The sequence below is a fragment of the Excalfactoria chinensis genome, chromosome 15 (assembly GCF_039878825.1).
Source record: "Excalfactoria chinensis isolate bCotChi1 chromosome 15, bCotChi1.hap2, whole genome shotgun sequence".
Taxonomy (NCBI): Eukaryota; Metazoa; Chordata; class Aves; order Galliformes; family Phasianidae; genus Excalfactoria; species Excalfactoria chinensis.
The window spans coordinates 8,231,530-8,246,641 of record NC_092839.1 but is presented as its reverse complement, the minus strand read 5'-3'; the positions used below and the strand labels follow the sequence as shown (position 1 = coordinate 8,246,641).

The 15,112-nt window shown below is 41.3% G+C and overlaps 2 protein-coding genes across 4 annotated transcripts in view; one reads left to right on the top strand and one right to left on the bottom strand.

Moving 5' to 3' along the window:
• Window positions 1–3,442, top strand: part of NKAIN4 (sodium/potassium transporting ATPase interacting 4) — a 44,817-nt gene extending 41,375 nt beyond the window's left edge. For 2 of the 3 annotated variants that reach the window (XM_072350245.1, XM_072350244.1), the window contains one exon: window positions 2,371–3,442. In XM_072350245.1, coding sequence (XP_072206346.1) covers window positions 2,371–2,384 — 14 coding nt within the window. In that variant the 3' untranslated portion in view covers window positions 2,385–3,442. Of the gene's footprint in view, window positions 1–1,840; window positions 1,913–2,370 lie in introns of all 3 variants that reach the window. The other variant, XR_011905365.1, reaches the window with a different exon arrangement.
• Window positions 3,443–4,604: 1,162 nt separating this feature from the next.
• Window positions 4,605–12,874, bottom strand: BIRC7 (baculoviral IAP repeat containing 7). The gene is made up of 8 exons (XM_072350281.1): window positions 12,775–12,874; window positions 10,882–11,407; window positions 8,650–8,749; window positions 8,346–8,424; window positions 8,219–8,264; window positions 7,160–7,378; window positions 6,162–6,227; window positions 4,605–5,681 (listed from the first exon to the last, which is right to left on the bottom strand). Exons 2-8 carry the CDS (start codon window positions 11,396–11,398, stop codon window positions 5,479–5,481), a joined length of 1,230 nt encoding a protein of 409 aa, XP_072206382.1. The 5' UTR covers window positions 11,399–11,407; window positions 12,775–12,874; the 3' UTR covers window positions 4,605–5,478.
• Window positions 12,875–15,112: the final 2,238 nt, after the last annotated feature.

The following is a 15,112-nucleotide window of genomic DNA, read 5'->3' as shown; positions in this document are numbered from 1 at the left end:
TCCTTTTTTTTTGTTGAGGGAAGCCCTGCATGAAACCAGATCCATTCTGCAGTTGCAAAGCTCACTTTCATTTTAAGAGTAAATTTGCTGGTAGTCAGCTCCTCCCTGAAAACAGTCCTGTTACCACAATTCTTAAACAGGATCACTTCAATTTATTCCCTGTCCAATGGAATTATTGCCTTCACACCAGTTTTACTTCTCCTTCTCTGAAGAGATCACATTCCTTCCTCTCCTCTGCATCCTCCCCAGCCTTGCATATTTCTCTAGTCTCTTATCTCTTCAAATCTATGGATTTGAATAGAACAATGACATTAACCTACTCTGCTATGCATAGTTTACGTGTGAGACCAAGCCCCGTAGCTTCTTTACTGAGTACCCAGGCTATGAGTTAGATAGCTTTTAAATTAAGACTGTTACATTAATCTACTGCAGCGTTGAAGACGTGCACCCTATTTCTAGCCTTCAGCTTCCACCCATAGCACTGAAAGACATTTTAAAATAAACTTTTTGCCTTGTATTAAATCATCTCCAAAAAACTATTACTGATAACTGGGCTGTAGCCTGGAAGTATCTATTATCAGCCTGCTTTTATCTCTGAATCTACTACTGAACTTGACTTCAGTTCAGGTGCAAGGCTCAAGTTCATGGAAAACCAAACAGGTGGTCAAAGCCAGTTGTTATTTTTACTTAAAAAATTGACACTTTTGTACAAGTGTAGACTTGTACAACACTTTTGTGTAGATGAATTGCCCTTAATCTCACAGCAATTTACCTCAACACACTGCACTAAGTATTTAACAGTAAAAATACATTAGGAGTCTTGATAGAAGTTACTGAGTGAAAATACTTAACCACACAAAAATACATTAGTTATTGAAAACAGCAGAAGGGTTAACCAACATAGCCTTGCAGTTTCTTACTAAGGCTGATGTCTTCAAGTAAGCTGTAATGTCTGCCATGACAACAGGAGGTCCAGATCATCCTGATAACTGGTCAGCATGGCTGTAGCCATTCTTTTGACATTATTCTCTGAATTTGTTTCAAGGAACAATGCTATGTCATCTCAGTTATAAAGCAGAAGTCTTGTAGCACAGTTTTGGACATCATTCAATGCAAAACCAAGAACTGAGATGTCAGGAAGTAGCCTCTATTTATTTTAAAGACGTAGAGAAAGTCAACATATCTCCCCACCTTTGAACACCACACTTACAGGATCTGCAGCAAAGCACAGTTTTGTATTGATACTATGGGCAGGATCCTTGCAATCTGACACACTGAGAACTACATCACATTAGTAACTTAAAAGCTTTAATTTGATTTTAGTTTACATAGCTTGATTTCACTGACTCTGCTTCCCTCACATCTACCTCACTGAAAGGCCATAGGGTAACAAAGGGTACAACTTTTATCAGATGCCGACTTCACCACTGACAGGATGGCAACAGGACACACTGGTTGACTGAATGATTACAGGCTCCTACTGGTAACTGCTCACCTTGATACCTCCTAATCTTCTATGGTACAGTCAGCCTGCTAGCCTTTGGCATGAAGCAGCTGTGGGCATGCAGAGTTACAGGAGTAGACTGCAGGTAACACTCAGAGCAGGTTGAAAGTAGGTTCTCCAGTACAGCAGACAGGTATGAAACACTGTGGGAGGGAACAGGAAAAACTAAAACTCCCTTAGGAGGAAACAAAACAAAAAATCAATCCTAACTGTTCTAATGATCAGAACACTTTACAAAGGAAACCTTTACTGGAACAGGAAAAAAAAAAAGAGCCCACTTTGGCAAAAACCAAAGAAAAGCTACACATACACAAATGCTTCTGCTTTTCTTTCTAGGTAGACTTCCCTCCCAAACAAAAAATAAAATAAAAATTGCTGGCTGTCAACTTGAAGCTGCATGTTTAAGAGGTGATGATTCAGCTGAAAACGTTCTCATCTTTACTGCTGGCTACAGAAGTAGATATGCTTATACTGATGCTTCTGCACTGAAACTGCAGCGATACGCTTTTTTACAGAGCTACTTTATTCCAGAGACAATCCCTAGCTTTTAAAATCCCTAACCAAGTTCTATGCATCTCCAAGGCTCACAAGACATGAATCTAACACTTTGGCTCACATCTATTCCCTACTCTAACTACAGAGTGTTCAAGTTTGGTATACACATAATATTCTTCCCTTCTTTAAGATGACTTAACCACATTGTATCTGATTTCTCAATCCCACTCCTTATCTGTAGTCACCCATATTTACAAACTTGGAACAGAAAAACAAAACAATTTTGTCCTCATTATTTCCAGTTTGTTACCTTAAGTTAAAAAAGTTTTGTTCTACATTAATATTCTGCCTTCACTTTTTCTTCTCTACAGGCCTGCGTAAATGAGGAGGAGCCAGAGGATGGATAAATCTTGCACTCCACCAAAGGTGCTGCAGGAAACAATCCCCTGTGGCCTGGGTCTATGGCAGAGGAAATGCAGGATGGTGAACTCCATTCCATTTTTTGTTCCTTGTCTTCTTTTCAAATGCAATGAATGTACATTGAAGGATGACCACACAGTCTGTTCTTAACTCTACAAGTGCCCCGACGAGCCATTCTTACTACAGTAGGTGGTTCTAGCCAAATGGCACAGACTGGAAAATCCTCAGGCAGAAGTTCACTAGGAGCCTATCTCAAGAGATGCAGTAGAAGTCGGATCTGCTTCCTTCCACCATGGATGAACAGAGAAGGAAACACAGCAATACCCTGGGACACCTCATATGTTCTGTAGTTAGTTTCTTCCCTCTCTCCTTTCATCTGTTCTGGAAAGAGCCTAAATCCTCTTAATACAACTTCAACTCTTCCCTGCCTGTATAAAACTAGGCAAGGGCTATTTGAGTTATTTAGGCTCTCTTACACACCCCACTTTTTTTTTCCCCCCCATGTTGTAGATAAGAGATCTTCCCTTTCTCCCCTTTATCTGGGACTCCCTCATCCTCTACTCCTTATCAGTTATCAACCCCTTAATAGTAAGGAATTTGGCTTGGATTCTAACATTGTGATTTAACTACTATAAATGCTGAACAGTTAAAAAAACCTAGTACAATTGCCAGATCTGTACTTGGCATGGAGCTTAACCCCATTGCAACACGCCAAACTTACAGCAGCTATAGCTTACTCTGGGTTTGCCTATCCACGTTACTGGTATAGCCAGATGCACAACTGATACCTGCTGTAGGACACTGGAAAATGCCTAGTTCCTCATGGATCATGTTTTTGTACCTGCTTTCTTTGCCAAGCAGCCACACTTACTCCAGGCACAGACCCAACAGCTTCCTGCTGGAAGGTATTTTTGTGACAGGATAATTTTGAGGGGAGGGAGTGGGGAGGAAGAAAGGGGCAATAGAACTGTAATTAAGTTGCATTAATAAGGTGCAGCAAATAATTAAAAAGGAAAAAACCAGCATCTGTTTTGTTAGCTACACCTCCCAGGATGTTAAGCATCAAGCAGGGAAAGGAGTGCTTGTCTGCCATCCTTGGCTTTTTTTGGCTGAAGCATTCCACAAGCTGTTGTAATTCTTTGTGTTGTCTGGTCTAAGATCATTTGGGATTCTTGAATAATGCTTTACAAAAGAGCCGAGCCAGAAGCCATGCTAAGGAAGGAAAGTGCAAGGAAGTGATTTAATAAAAACATTAAGTGCTAAAAGTCAAGGATACAATGATGCACTTTTCTTTGTACCTCTAGTTTTTGTTAGCAGAAATGTTTATCCTTTGTACTCTGACAAAACTTTCCTACTGGTCTGCTTGCACTAGACTCACACAATAACCCTATACCCTGTTAGGGCCGCGACTTGCAGTTCTTTGCGCCTCCAGCATGCAGTGAAATGAAGGAGCAATAGATTTTTCCACGAGGGGGTTCCTTTATCAGAGGCTAGGAGTGCCCTCTATTGGGGATAGGCAGCACTTGGGACCACAGCCAGTCAAAATCAACTTGTACCTGTTCCTGAAGGGACATTTCTTAATGGAGACAGCTCTTACTGTTATTTATAGTGTAAAAATAAAGCCAGGGGTAGCTTGAACCCTGCCACAACACTCAGTTCAGCATAGTGGTACAGCTCTGTCCTACAAGAGCTGCTGGGTACCAGAAATCCACCAACTCCCAGAGTCTGAGAGCTTAGCCTGCTCAGCCAGTAATTTCCTCTTTGCTATGAGCTGCATTAGCATTACCTTCTCCTGAAAACAAAGATGAATACTGCCCTCTAACACAGCACAGGGATGAGACTTCAGCCCTGCTCAATATCCAGGGTTAGAGCCTGTGCTCCATTCTCCATAGATCCATTGAAGAGACAGGTACTGAAGTTCTCCATCAAGTTCAGAATTATTCCCACTTACACGACTTCATGTATCTGGTCCTTATCCTCCCTTGTCTTTCAGCCAGGAATCTAGAGATCCCACACCATCTAATACATTTCAAAGGAAATTAATGTATGGTAAGAATTTGCTACTCCCACTTACACTTGTGAAGGATGGAAATTAAGATGATCTAAGCCCAGCTCCCCTCTGATATTCCAGGATACCACTCCCACCAGTAGGACATTATACTGGAATCAGACACTCAGACCCTCATAAGACAAGCCTTTTATTCAGTTAAACAGAACAGGATATTTTAAAAACATCTTCCCCACAGCTGCATACTTACAAGTCTGTCACTACCTGATGGAGTATTATATTTAAATTAAAAACTGGTTTAACCAGCAAACAGAAGCCCTAAAAAAAAGTTTTCTCTGAAAAAAAATTCTCTTAGCAGAAAACCAGTTCCTAACGCCAGTGAAGAGACCCCACAAGGAAGATTCAGATCATCCTGTGACCAAGAGCACTGAAGAGTCTCTCAGCATCTGTCTAGGAGGATAATAATGAGCTGAGAGCAAAGAGGTTGGAGAAACAGAGCAGGGTTAATTAGATTTGAGTACTGTTAGAAGTAGTTTCTCCAACTGTTGAAAATTCAACAGGAAACAAACCTAACAATTCAACCTCAGAAGAGCTGGATTCTCCTTTCTACTTCCCCCTCTCAGTGCATTCCTCCTGAGTATCCTAGCTACTACAGAACACATTTGGTATAAAAATACTCCATCTTCACTCACACTTAGGCAGGAATCCATCAGTCCTAGAAGGATATTCTCTAAACTGCTAAATGAAGGGAACCAGGCAGACTGCTCAAAACAGCTCTTGATTTCAGTGCAGAAAAGGGATTTGTTTGAGAACTCAAGTATTTGGAGGATTACCTCCAGCAAAAACCTCACGTTGAAGGACAAAAAATTAACATAGCTTCTCTGGAGCAGTCCTACAGCAAGACAGAGCTAATCAGCAGCTCTTACTGGAAGCACTCTACATAGAAAGGAGTTTTAGGCCAAGCTATTCTGCAAATACGACTGCTCCAGTAACAAATAATTTCTCTGCTGGCTTAGGAGTGAATTTTAGACACTTTTTTGCACACTGTGGTTCAGGCCATGAAAGTCCTCACACTTCCTCGGATGACTGCTCTGCAGATAGGACACAGTCTCAAGTTGAGGGCACATTCTCCACAAGCTACCAGGTGGCCACAGGGAACAAATACAACAGACACATCCCTGTCCATGCACACTTTGCACATCCTTTCTTCTTGCAAGCGTCGGAGCTGTTCTTCTGTGCTCAGTGGAGACTCCTCTTCACAAAAGAAAAAAGAAATCCCAAGGGTTAGTATTTTAACAGCTCCAGAGAGCAGATTGTTGTTAAGAAATAAGAGCGACTGCTTATATTTTTCCTCTCAAAAGTAACAGCAAAAGTACTTTAAACAAGCAGATTTCACTTCAGTATTATCAGCTACAGCTGTTATGAGCTCTAGCTTATCTACCTAATACTTGGCACACCTGCACATTATGGACTACACAGGGACAGATGTCAGTATCATTGTACTTCAATACATTTCCCTGATTAAAGAAAACCCAAACAGCCTTAAGATGAGCCTGTACCACAAAGGAGCTCTAAATCCTGAGCAAGGTCTCTACGTTCTGCCACTGTTCAGGCTACTGCACATTCCTTTTCAAGATTAAGAAAAAAAATACAACCATCACTGATACTGTTACTACAAAAGCTGTTCTGATTATGTCTGGGCATAATTCCCCCACCACTGTCACCCCAGTACACCTTTCTGTTGCACAAGCTGCATTTCTCCTCTTGAACTTGATGTTTCAGTCTCTCTCTGAACAGCATCTGTTTAACCAGGAAAGAAAGCATTAAACATATTCTTCTACACCCTCTTCAGACAGTACTGCTTAAAGAGCAGAAATATCCTTATTTCAGTCAAGCAGTCTTTACAGAGCTGTCACCCCTCACACACAGCCTGGTCAAGGTGATGCTCCCTGGTGCTCATGTCAGCATGTCCTCATAAGGAGGTTAACACATCCCTATGCCTATCATCTTCTCAAAGCTTTTTCTCCCCACCCCCTCCAGAGGGTGGTGACACACTGGAACAGGTTGCCCAAGGAGGTTGTGGATATCCCATCCCTGGGGGCATTCAAGGCCAGGCTGGATGTGGCTCTGGGCAATCCAGCCTGGTTACTGGAAACCCTGTGCATAGGAGGGGGCTTGAAACTAGACGATCTTTGAGGTCCTTTTCAACCCAAGCCATTCAAATAAATTTCACTTATCAAGCAGACTCCATGAAACAGACAACACAAAATAGACAAACTGAGTAAAATGAATCATCCAAACTCAAGTGCAGCATCAGAAGTCACTGATGCAATCTTAAATAGACTTAGAACAGGCACTTATCCTAAAAGCCTCACTGCAGGCAACTGCCTTATTCAGCTACACCTAGAGATGGTAATTCATGCTCAAGCCCCACATAACACATCCCTGCTACTGCAGTTAAGGGCTGCAGAAAGTATCAAAGATGTCTACACCACAACTACTGGTGTCAGTTACTGTATCTGTATCAGCTACTCCAGCAATCACAGACATTCCAGGTTTCTTTAAAGTATCTTACTCTTCAGCCTCTCAAAGAAAGGCAGCCTTTGGTATACATCTACTCTTAAGTCCAGTCTAGGAAGAGAGAAAGCAGACCCACAAAAGTGCTCAAGATTAAGTGAATAAGAGGTTGAGCACCCACCAGCAATGTAGGTGGGCAAATCAGTCAGGCATACCTCTGTTCTCCTCCTCTCTGCTGCTCTCTTCCCACTCTGGCCGAAGCAGATCAGAAATCAGTTCAGACTCAGAAAGGTAGGAAGCCCCAGTCAGTATGTATTTATTCTCTATCAGGCTAGCAACCCAGACAGGGTTAAAGCCCATCTCCAGGACATTCTGTGCTACAGAAAACTGATCCAGAGTAAGAAGACACTGCAATTTCCAGTTCCTTAAAAGATCTGTAAAGCAGTAAACAAACTCTTCACAAAACAAAGTATGCTACTCTCAGAAGCCATTATACATAAAATGGCATAAAATACAAAAGATCAAAGTTATCTATCTAGATAGATCAACATCAAGATTTACAGTTTCTACAACCATAGCTCAAAACAAAACAAAACCTCCATAAGAACCAGGAGAGTAACTTCAGATGTATCATTCTCCAGAATTAGTGAATAAAGTCTCACTTTTTTTTTTTTTACTCCAGTCCAACAGCCAAAGTCTCAAAACTATTTTGATGAAGATCAATTAAAACCTCCCAGTTGATGCTACTTCTAGCTCAGTCTAACTCAAGCATTCATCAGTAAAAACTGAAATGCAGAACTCTGCTGGCAGTTCACTCAAAGTCTTTAAGATCACCTATCAGAGAGGATCTTCAAGTGAATGAGAAAATCAGTTTTTTCCCCACAGTGACAGGAGCCAAGTTTAACCTACTTAAGTTTCTGGTAGCAAATGATGACGATAGATCCCTAAGACTACTGCTTTCATAAACAGCAGGGACCTTCTAGCTGTTCTCAGGCCTGCTTAAAATGCTGTACTCTAAAAGATTTAGACAGAAACATCACAGAACACACAAGTAGAAGTCAAACAAGTCATTACCCAGACCAGCTAAACACAATTGGTCTTAAACAGGCCAGGAGGTCTCACAAGAACAAGTTCTTCTTGTGCTAAAGACCATTTCCCAAGAATAATGAGGAATTGCTTCTAGAATACCTAAACATTAAACACAACTCTTAATACACAAGCAAGAGTGGGGTAGAAGAAACAGCTACAACACTTAAACAAAACACAGCACTAACCTTGGTAAGCAGAGGACTCTTGTCCCATCTGATCCCTGGAATACCTCTGAAAACACCACAAGAAAAATGTGCTTAGAACTTCCCCTGACAACAAATTCTCATTCACTACACACAAAATAGGACTCACTGAAGGTGAAGTGCTGGCAAAGGATTCTTGAACACTGCTAACAAATTCTCTCCCCATTGATCGCAACAAAAATTCACACCTATAAGCAGAAAGATTTCAATATGTCAGTACAGAACCTCTTAAGAGTGGGTAAGAAGGTACTAGTGTTAAACTTAGAAGCAAGCAGTGCCATCAGTTTATGAGCCGTTACCAGCACATCTGTGACTCTCAGCTGGTCACTGCCTTGCAAAACAGAAGAGTAACTGAATAGAATGCATACGTCTTTTGGTTTTGCTACAAGGGACACATAAGCCAAGACATTTACCTTGGATACCATTTGGCATGTTCCCTCCAAGGGTCATCTCCAAATGCCCAGTTCCTCATACCTGCATCACAGTAAAAACACCTCACCACATCACCTTGGCCTGTAAAAGACATTACAAGATAATTTACCATTGGACACACCCTAAACCCTCTCCTAGAACCCAGGGAGGCTCAGCACTAATTACAGGCTATAGAACAGAGGAGCACATGACAGCTTATCAGCATCAAACAAGTTGTTTATAGGCACAGAGTCAGAAGACAGAACTCCCAGAGCTGCAGCTAGCTGATTCCAGAACTGGGTCACAAGGTAACAAGCAGCATGCATGAGAACACCACAGTTCATTTGTACACTAACCTTCCAGCCGCCTCTTGCCAGGATTTAGAGTACAGCTGTAATTACACCTACAAACATTATTCCCCATCATGATCTGCCATTAGTCATCATGCTGGTATAGTCAGACAATATATATTGCTTCTGTTTTACAGGCAAAAAAATTGCCACAACACGTTCCCAAGCTATCCCACCCTGCCACCATGCTTCTCCTCACCATCCAAGAGGTGGAATTAAAGCCAAACACAGTTAAGAACTGTCTGCAATTGCCCTATCTGAAGGATAATGAGAATTTCAGTGAAGTCTGCCAGCAGTATTTAACTGGATCTACAGTAAGGTTACAGTTTCATTGAAAATCTTGAAGTTGACAGTGAATAAGCCAGCCTCTTCCTCTTGTTGGACAGAAATATCAGATCAGTTAGACATTTCAATGTGCATGTTGCTATGACCCATCTTAAGTTCACCACAATTAAGACTACTTTCCCTTTCATCTTTAAGTATTTAGAGAAAGGCAATACAATTTTAGTTCAGCAATGAGAGCATGAGACATTTGGGATATACAGTCCCTCCCTCCACACACAAGAAAGTGTTTTAGTCCATACACACTTCCACGTCTATTACTACTATGCAATAGGTTCCTTTACCATATGAAAGAAGAGATGTTTCTAACAGAAGTATCACTATATTAGACAGCAAATAAGGATATTCCCTTCCTCTCCTCCCCACATTGAATTACAGTCAATCACGAAGGTAGTATAACAATTTTTTTCCAACTGCTCAGTCCAGGAAGCAGCACCTACTCAGACTTGCTTCCTAGCCAGCATAACCCTCCTCCCCAGGAGAAACAACTAAGGATGTATATTTATATGCATATGATAAGAAATATTGCATATTTTGCTCAAAAGCATTCTTCTAGTTTGGTAACACAAGCCCTTACGGCAGCTAACCACTGTGACAGCCAAGTCTGCCATCTTACAAATTTTATTCAAGTTCGTATTTTTGAGAAGGCTGGTGTGCAAGGCAGTGCTTATGAAGCACAGCACACCAAGAAGTGCTTCGGGTTCTTCTAATAGCACAGGTAGCAAACAGGTTCAATACATATTAAAGCACACACTTATTCTGTTAAAACTGGTTTAGAAGTTACTAGTTTCCCTGATAATAAGACAAGACTTAGTAGTGGACCCAACAGTATCCAAACCAGATACCAGCACAGAAGTGAATTCTGCCCAAGTGGTAAGGAAGCTGCAAATTCACTAAGCTTTCTTTGATGTCGAGGTAGCTACAAGCTGGTATAAAAATATATCAGCTGATTTACATGCATTCATACCATCAGAACAGGGCCAGAAGAGCTTTACCACCAAAAAGTTAACAAATATTTCAGCATGAAGTCACAAGCAGCACTTAAAACAGCATCACCAACAACCATTTTAAGTTACTGCAGGTTCAGACTGAGTCTGAACCAAGGTAGAGTTAAAAGTAGCCTTGCAACACATTTGCACTATGAAGATACAACAGTAAAACATAAGTACAGCTGATCCTGCTTCACATGGAACCACACTTATTCTATCAGAGCCCTCAAACACATTTTTCTCTGTGCATTTGTTTGACCTACAACGTGAATGTAACATTCACACTACGTGTTTAAAAGCAATCTCAAATTCTGTTTACAGACCCTGCTATGACTTCATTATTTGCATTTCAGAATGGTCCAGCTAAGCAGAACTTGCATCAAGCAGGCTCAACTCCTCTCCCTTTCTAGCTCTTGCTAAGTAGTGACAGTTCTTCCAACATTAGGTACTGCAAATCAAAGTCTAGCTGTGGATTCCCCATGCAGGAATTTAATAAGTGTTGTTTCACAGCATTACACAGACAGAAAGAAGACACTTTGTTGGGTATTCTTACCTGTGTAGAAGAACCCTGCTCTAGCCAGTTCCTCAGGACGCATCTCAGTATAGTGTGGCCAGTTCTGAAATGTTGATAGTCTCATCTCCTCTGTTGCCATTTCTGGGTATTCTGGTTGGTTGGGCAGGGCTGTCTCCTCACTGTCTATTCTTTGCAAGAGGCTGAGGATCTGCCCATCTACACTGTCAAACACTCCCTGCAGAGATCTCTGCTGGTTCCAAACAGCTTCATGGTAAATGAATTCACAGAAAGGGAAGAACTTCAGGTGCTCCACTATTGGGCAATCACCAGGCTCCCAGTCCTTCAGGGTGCCACCGCAGCTGAAGCATTGTACTTGATCTCCTGGACCCACAAAGAAAAAGCCAGCCTTGGCTAAATCCCAAGCAGATACTGGTGAGCTGCGTGGCCACTGTGAGAAAGTCCTCAGCCTTCTTCCTTCATCCCTCATGCTGGAATTGAACAGCTGGCAGCAAGTAGTCCTGAGATGAGTCCCCTCTGCTGGTGCTGTTTCTGCCATGTCCTCGTTCTGAAAGAGAATGAGAATCCAGAGCAGTCAGCCAGATTCCTGGTGTCAGGCTGAACTCACCCTGCGTTATTTGTTCTACATCCCCACAGCTCACCCCCATGCATATTCTGGAATGCTCATGGTCTTTACACAGCTGAGCTTGTTTCAGAATTGCAGCTCAGTCAGAGGTGCTTCTGGACTTTGCTGCTCAAGTTGTGCTGAATCCTCACTAGTGAGGATGAAAGGAAGAGTCTGGTCCTTTCTGATCCCCTCAGTCAATTTACAGGAGAGGTGCTTGCAAGAACAAGTAGTGGAGGGAGAGGGCAAAACCCATGCTGCCTCTCACTGAACCAACCCAGCTTTCAGACTCTGATCTGCATGTTAAACTCCAGTCATTTTGCTCAGACTTTAAGATTAAAAAGACTGCACCCCATCCCAGAAAAAAAAAAAAAACACAACCCTTTCAAAAGGCACTATTTTCTATTGGTACTGCACAGTGAGATTTTAAAGGCAAAAAGGATACTTGCTCAGCTCCATGCCTCTCACAACAGAAACAAGCAAGGAAAAGGAAGTTCATTAGAAATCAGAGCTTTCATAACCATAAAAGACAATTGTAAGGAGAATGTCTCTACACACTTGTTACAGAAACCGTGTTTTAGTTTGATATATTGTAGCAGTTACTGACAACCACACTGCTGATACAATGAAAAATCCATAGCAAAATAAACCAAGAAGCTGCATTAGCACCAACACACAGCAGAATTCGCTAGCAAAGCAATTTGACAAGCACACAGCTTTTCAACCTGCACAGCAAATTTTGGTCTCAAAACACAGAGAAGTAACAGAGACAGAGGTGCAGTTCTGCAGCTCAAGAGTTACTTTCATCACAGGCCCAGGCTAAACGAGGATTATTGCTTTCAGGAAGCAAAAAGCATTATTTTTCACTTAGGAAACCACCAAGAATTATTAAAGGCTACTTCCACTTCACAAGAGCAGATTTCAAGCCCTAGCAAGCCTCACAACAGAACTATGAAAAGAAAAAGATGGAGCCACTGCACTTTAACACTACACAGGAGAAATAAGCTGCTTTTTGGTTTGTCTTTTAAGCACAACAAGGGGGGAAAGAGAAGTATTTTGTTATAGAAAAAATATCATGAGATATTTGATTTTTTGCAAAGCACAGAGATAACTGATAACAAAGCTCTCTAAACTGAAACTTCATATAGATTTAACGCAAATAAGAAAACACTCTCCTATTAAATAGTGCTTATCTTTACTCCATAACATACTTTGAAAGCAACATCACAGTTAACAGAAACAATGTTCTCTAATAAAAGCAGTAGAAAAGTTATCAAGGAGCAACACAACAACAAAAGGGCTTCGCTTACCTGAAGCAAACCACAAATCACAACCAACAACAGCTTCTCCCAACCCCACAAGCTTGTACTCTTCTCAGCAGCACGCAAACCTTCCACAACAGCAACAGAAACCCTTACAAGATGTAAGTGACCTCCACCTGCCACAGAGGCAGATTTAAATGCTTAACTTCCCCTGATTGGTTGGCTTTGTTTCAAAATTTGCTAATGGCTACTTAGTTTAGTTTGCATATCTGTAAGTGTGAGCCACCAGAGGAAGATATGGAGTTAGCTTCAAGTTTCTTGTGGAAGATAAAAGTTTGGGCAACTTAGAAATTCCTTAGCCTTGTGGTATGGTTAAAACCCCAAGAAACAGAATGCACCTTGTGAAGACATAGAGAGGTGAATCACTAAACATATGTACAAACAGCAGTAACAGCAGAGTGCATGGCACCAGGCACTGTTTAATGACGCCGCAGTGGGATGGATCTATTACACACTTCAAGTACAATCATATTCAGTGTGCTCCTGATTTTGCAGATGTTAAATCCACTTTCTAATAAGCAATTAAGTACTTGCTTGAAGGCTTGACAGACACTATGCTTCAGTTTCCCTGACCCTAAAATAAGGACCACTATATTTCCTAGCTCAGAAACATGGTCTATGGATTAATTAGTCCAATGCTGATGTCTATTAAAGCCCCTTTGGAATCTGGTAATGTAATGGAGTCTTTAAGTAGACAAATATTACCTCTATGGCAAATGTACAGACATCTTAATACAGCTTTTTTCTTTTAACTAAAGAAGTTGAAACGTTTAAAAATCACATACACGTTAATGAAAACCCCTTGAGCAGTAGGGGGCAGTACTTATATACAAAAGTTACAGAACTGTAACACGTGGAACTGGTTCTCTTTAATTTGTCCTTAATGATTTTACATGTAATTGCACATTCTCTCCTGCTCCACGTGTCCTGTTCTTGAAGAATATACTGTCAAAATGTGAAGTGCAGAATGTACCAAATCCCTCTGACAGAGGTTATGTGAGGGCTCTATTAATGGGTTGTTGCAAATCACCTGTGCACAGGTAAGAATCATTACTTGTTTCCAGGAGGTACTTGACAAGCTATGACATGGCCTTCTACTGCTTCTAACCAGCTTTCTTCTAAATGTGACCTCGGGAAGTGTTGGCAACATGGGAGGCTCCTCAGTCTGCCCGCTTCATGGCCACACCTGGGTGTTAGCAGACTGAAGGCAGAAGACAGGGAAGCTGTCACAGAAGGCTTGAAAAATCTGACTGTGGTACATGGAAGGTTGTACTGATGCACTGCAGTGTTGTGGTAGAGGTGTAATATGTTGCTTAGCCTTTGCAAATACATTGCTTCTAGGGAAAGCCCTTGGGGTGATGGTGACTGGAGACACGGTTCCATGTTTGCTTTCCTCCAAGGGCATATTCAACAATATGTTGTATGCTACTAATATTTACCTTTTAGTTCTTTTTCAGAGAATGAAGGTGTCCTAATGAGCTTTTGAGCTTGTCTTAAAGCAAGGAGTGTAACGAGCTACAGAAAAACAAATGTTGGAAACAGGGAACATCAGCTAGGATTGACAGCATCCCCACCATGCCTCTGTATGAGGAAAGTGGTACATTCTGCAGTGCTGAGCTCATTTCAAGGATTTCTGGAAACACCTATTAGGCAGTGATTGGAAACTCTCAAAGAAGAAATGAATGTAAACACATTTATAATATATTTGTTAGTATCAGGCTGATTTGGAAGGAAAGTAATCAGTAAATGCAAGGGTTAAAGTATAGCTGGAGACAGCATGACAAATGTTCTTAAAGTTACCAGGAAGAAGCAACTCACATTTTCTTAATGCAAAAGTAAATTATATATATATATATAAATATACATATATCCCACAAACATGGATTTAGACATACACATACATCTGACATACTTGGCCTTTTAATCCAAAATAATAGGTGTAGTCTAACAGCTTTAGTTCACTGTACCTTGGGATGTTGAAGCACAGTACTCACATGCTGCCTACATATATTCATGGCTGAGATGATTCATAGTCATACACTTTCTATATCAAGCCTAGAGAACATATATAGTCACATACCCTTCAAAGCAGTGCCCAGAAGCATGCAGGACTATCCTTTTCTTCTTTCTTTCTGACAGATGTTCTACTCTCATGCCATGCTGTTTGCTTTATCACACTCGTTACTGAAGCAGTGTCCCTAGATGGCCTTTCTGGTGCACGCAGGGATTCTTGGGAGCACAGATTTACCTACTTTACACACTATACACATATGGAGGATCTCATTTTGATCCATTTTTCCTCCCCCATCTCAGATGTGCTCACATT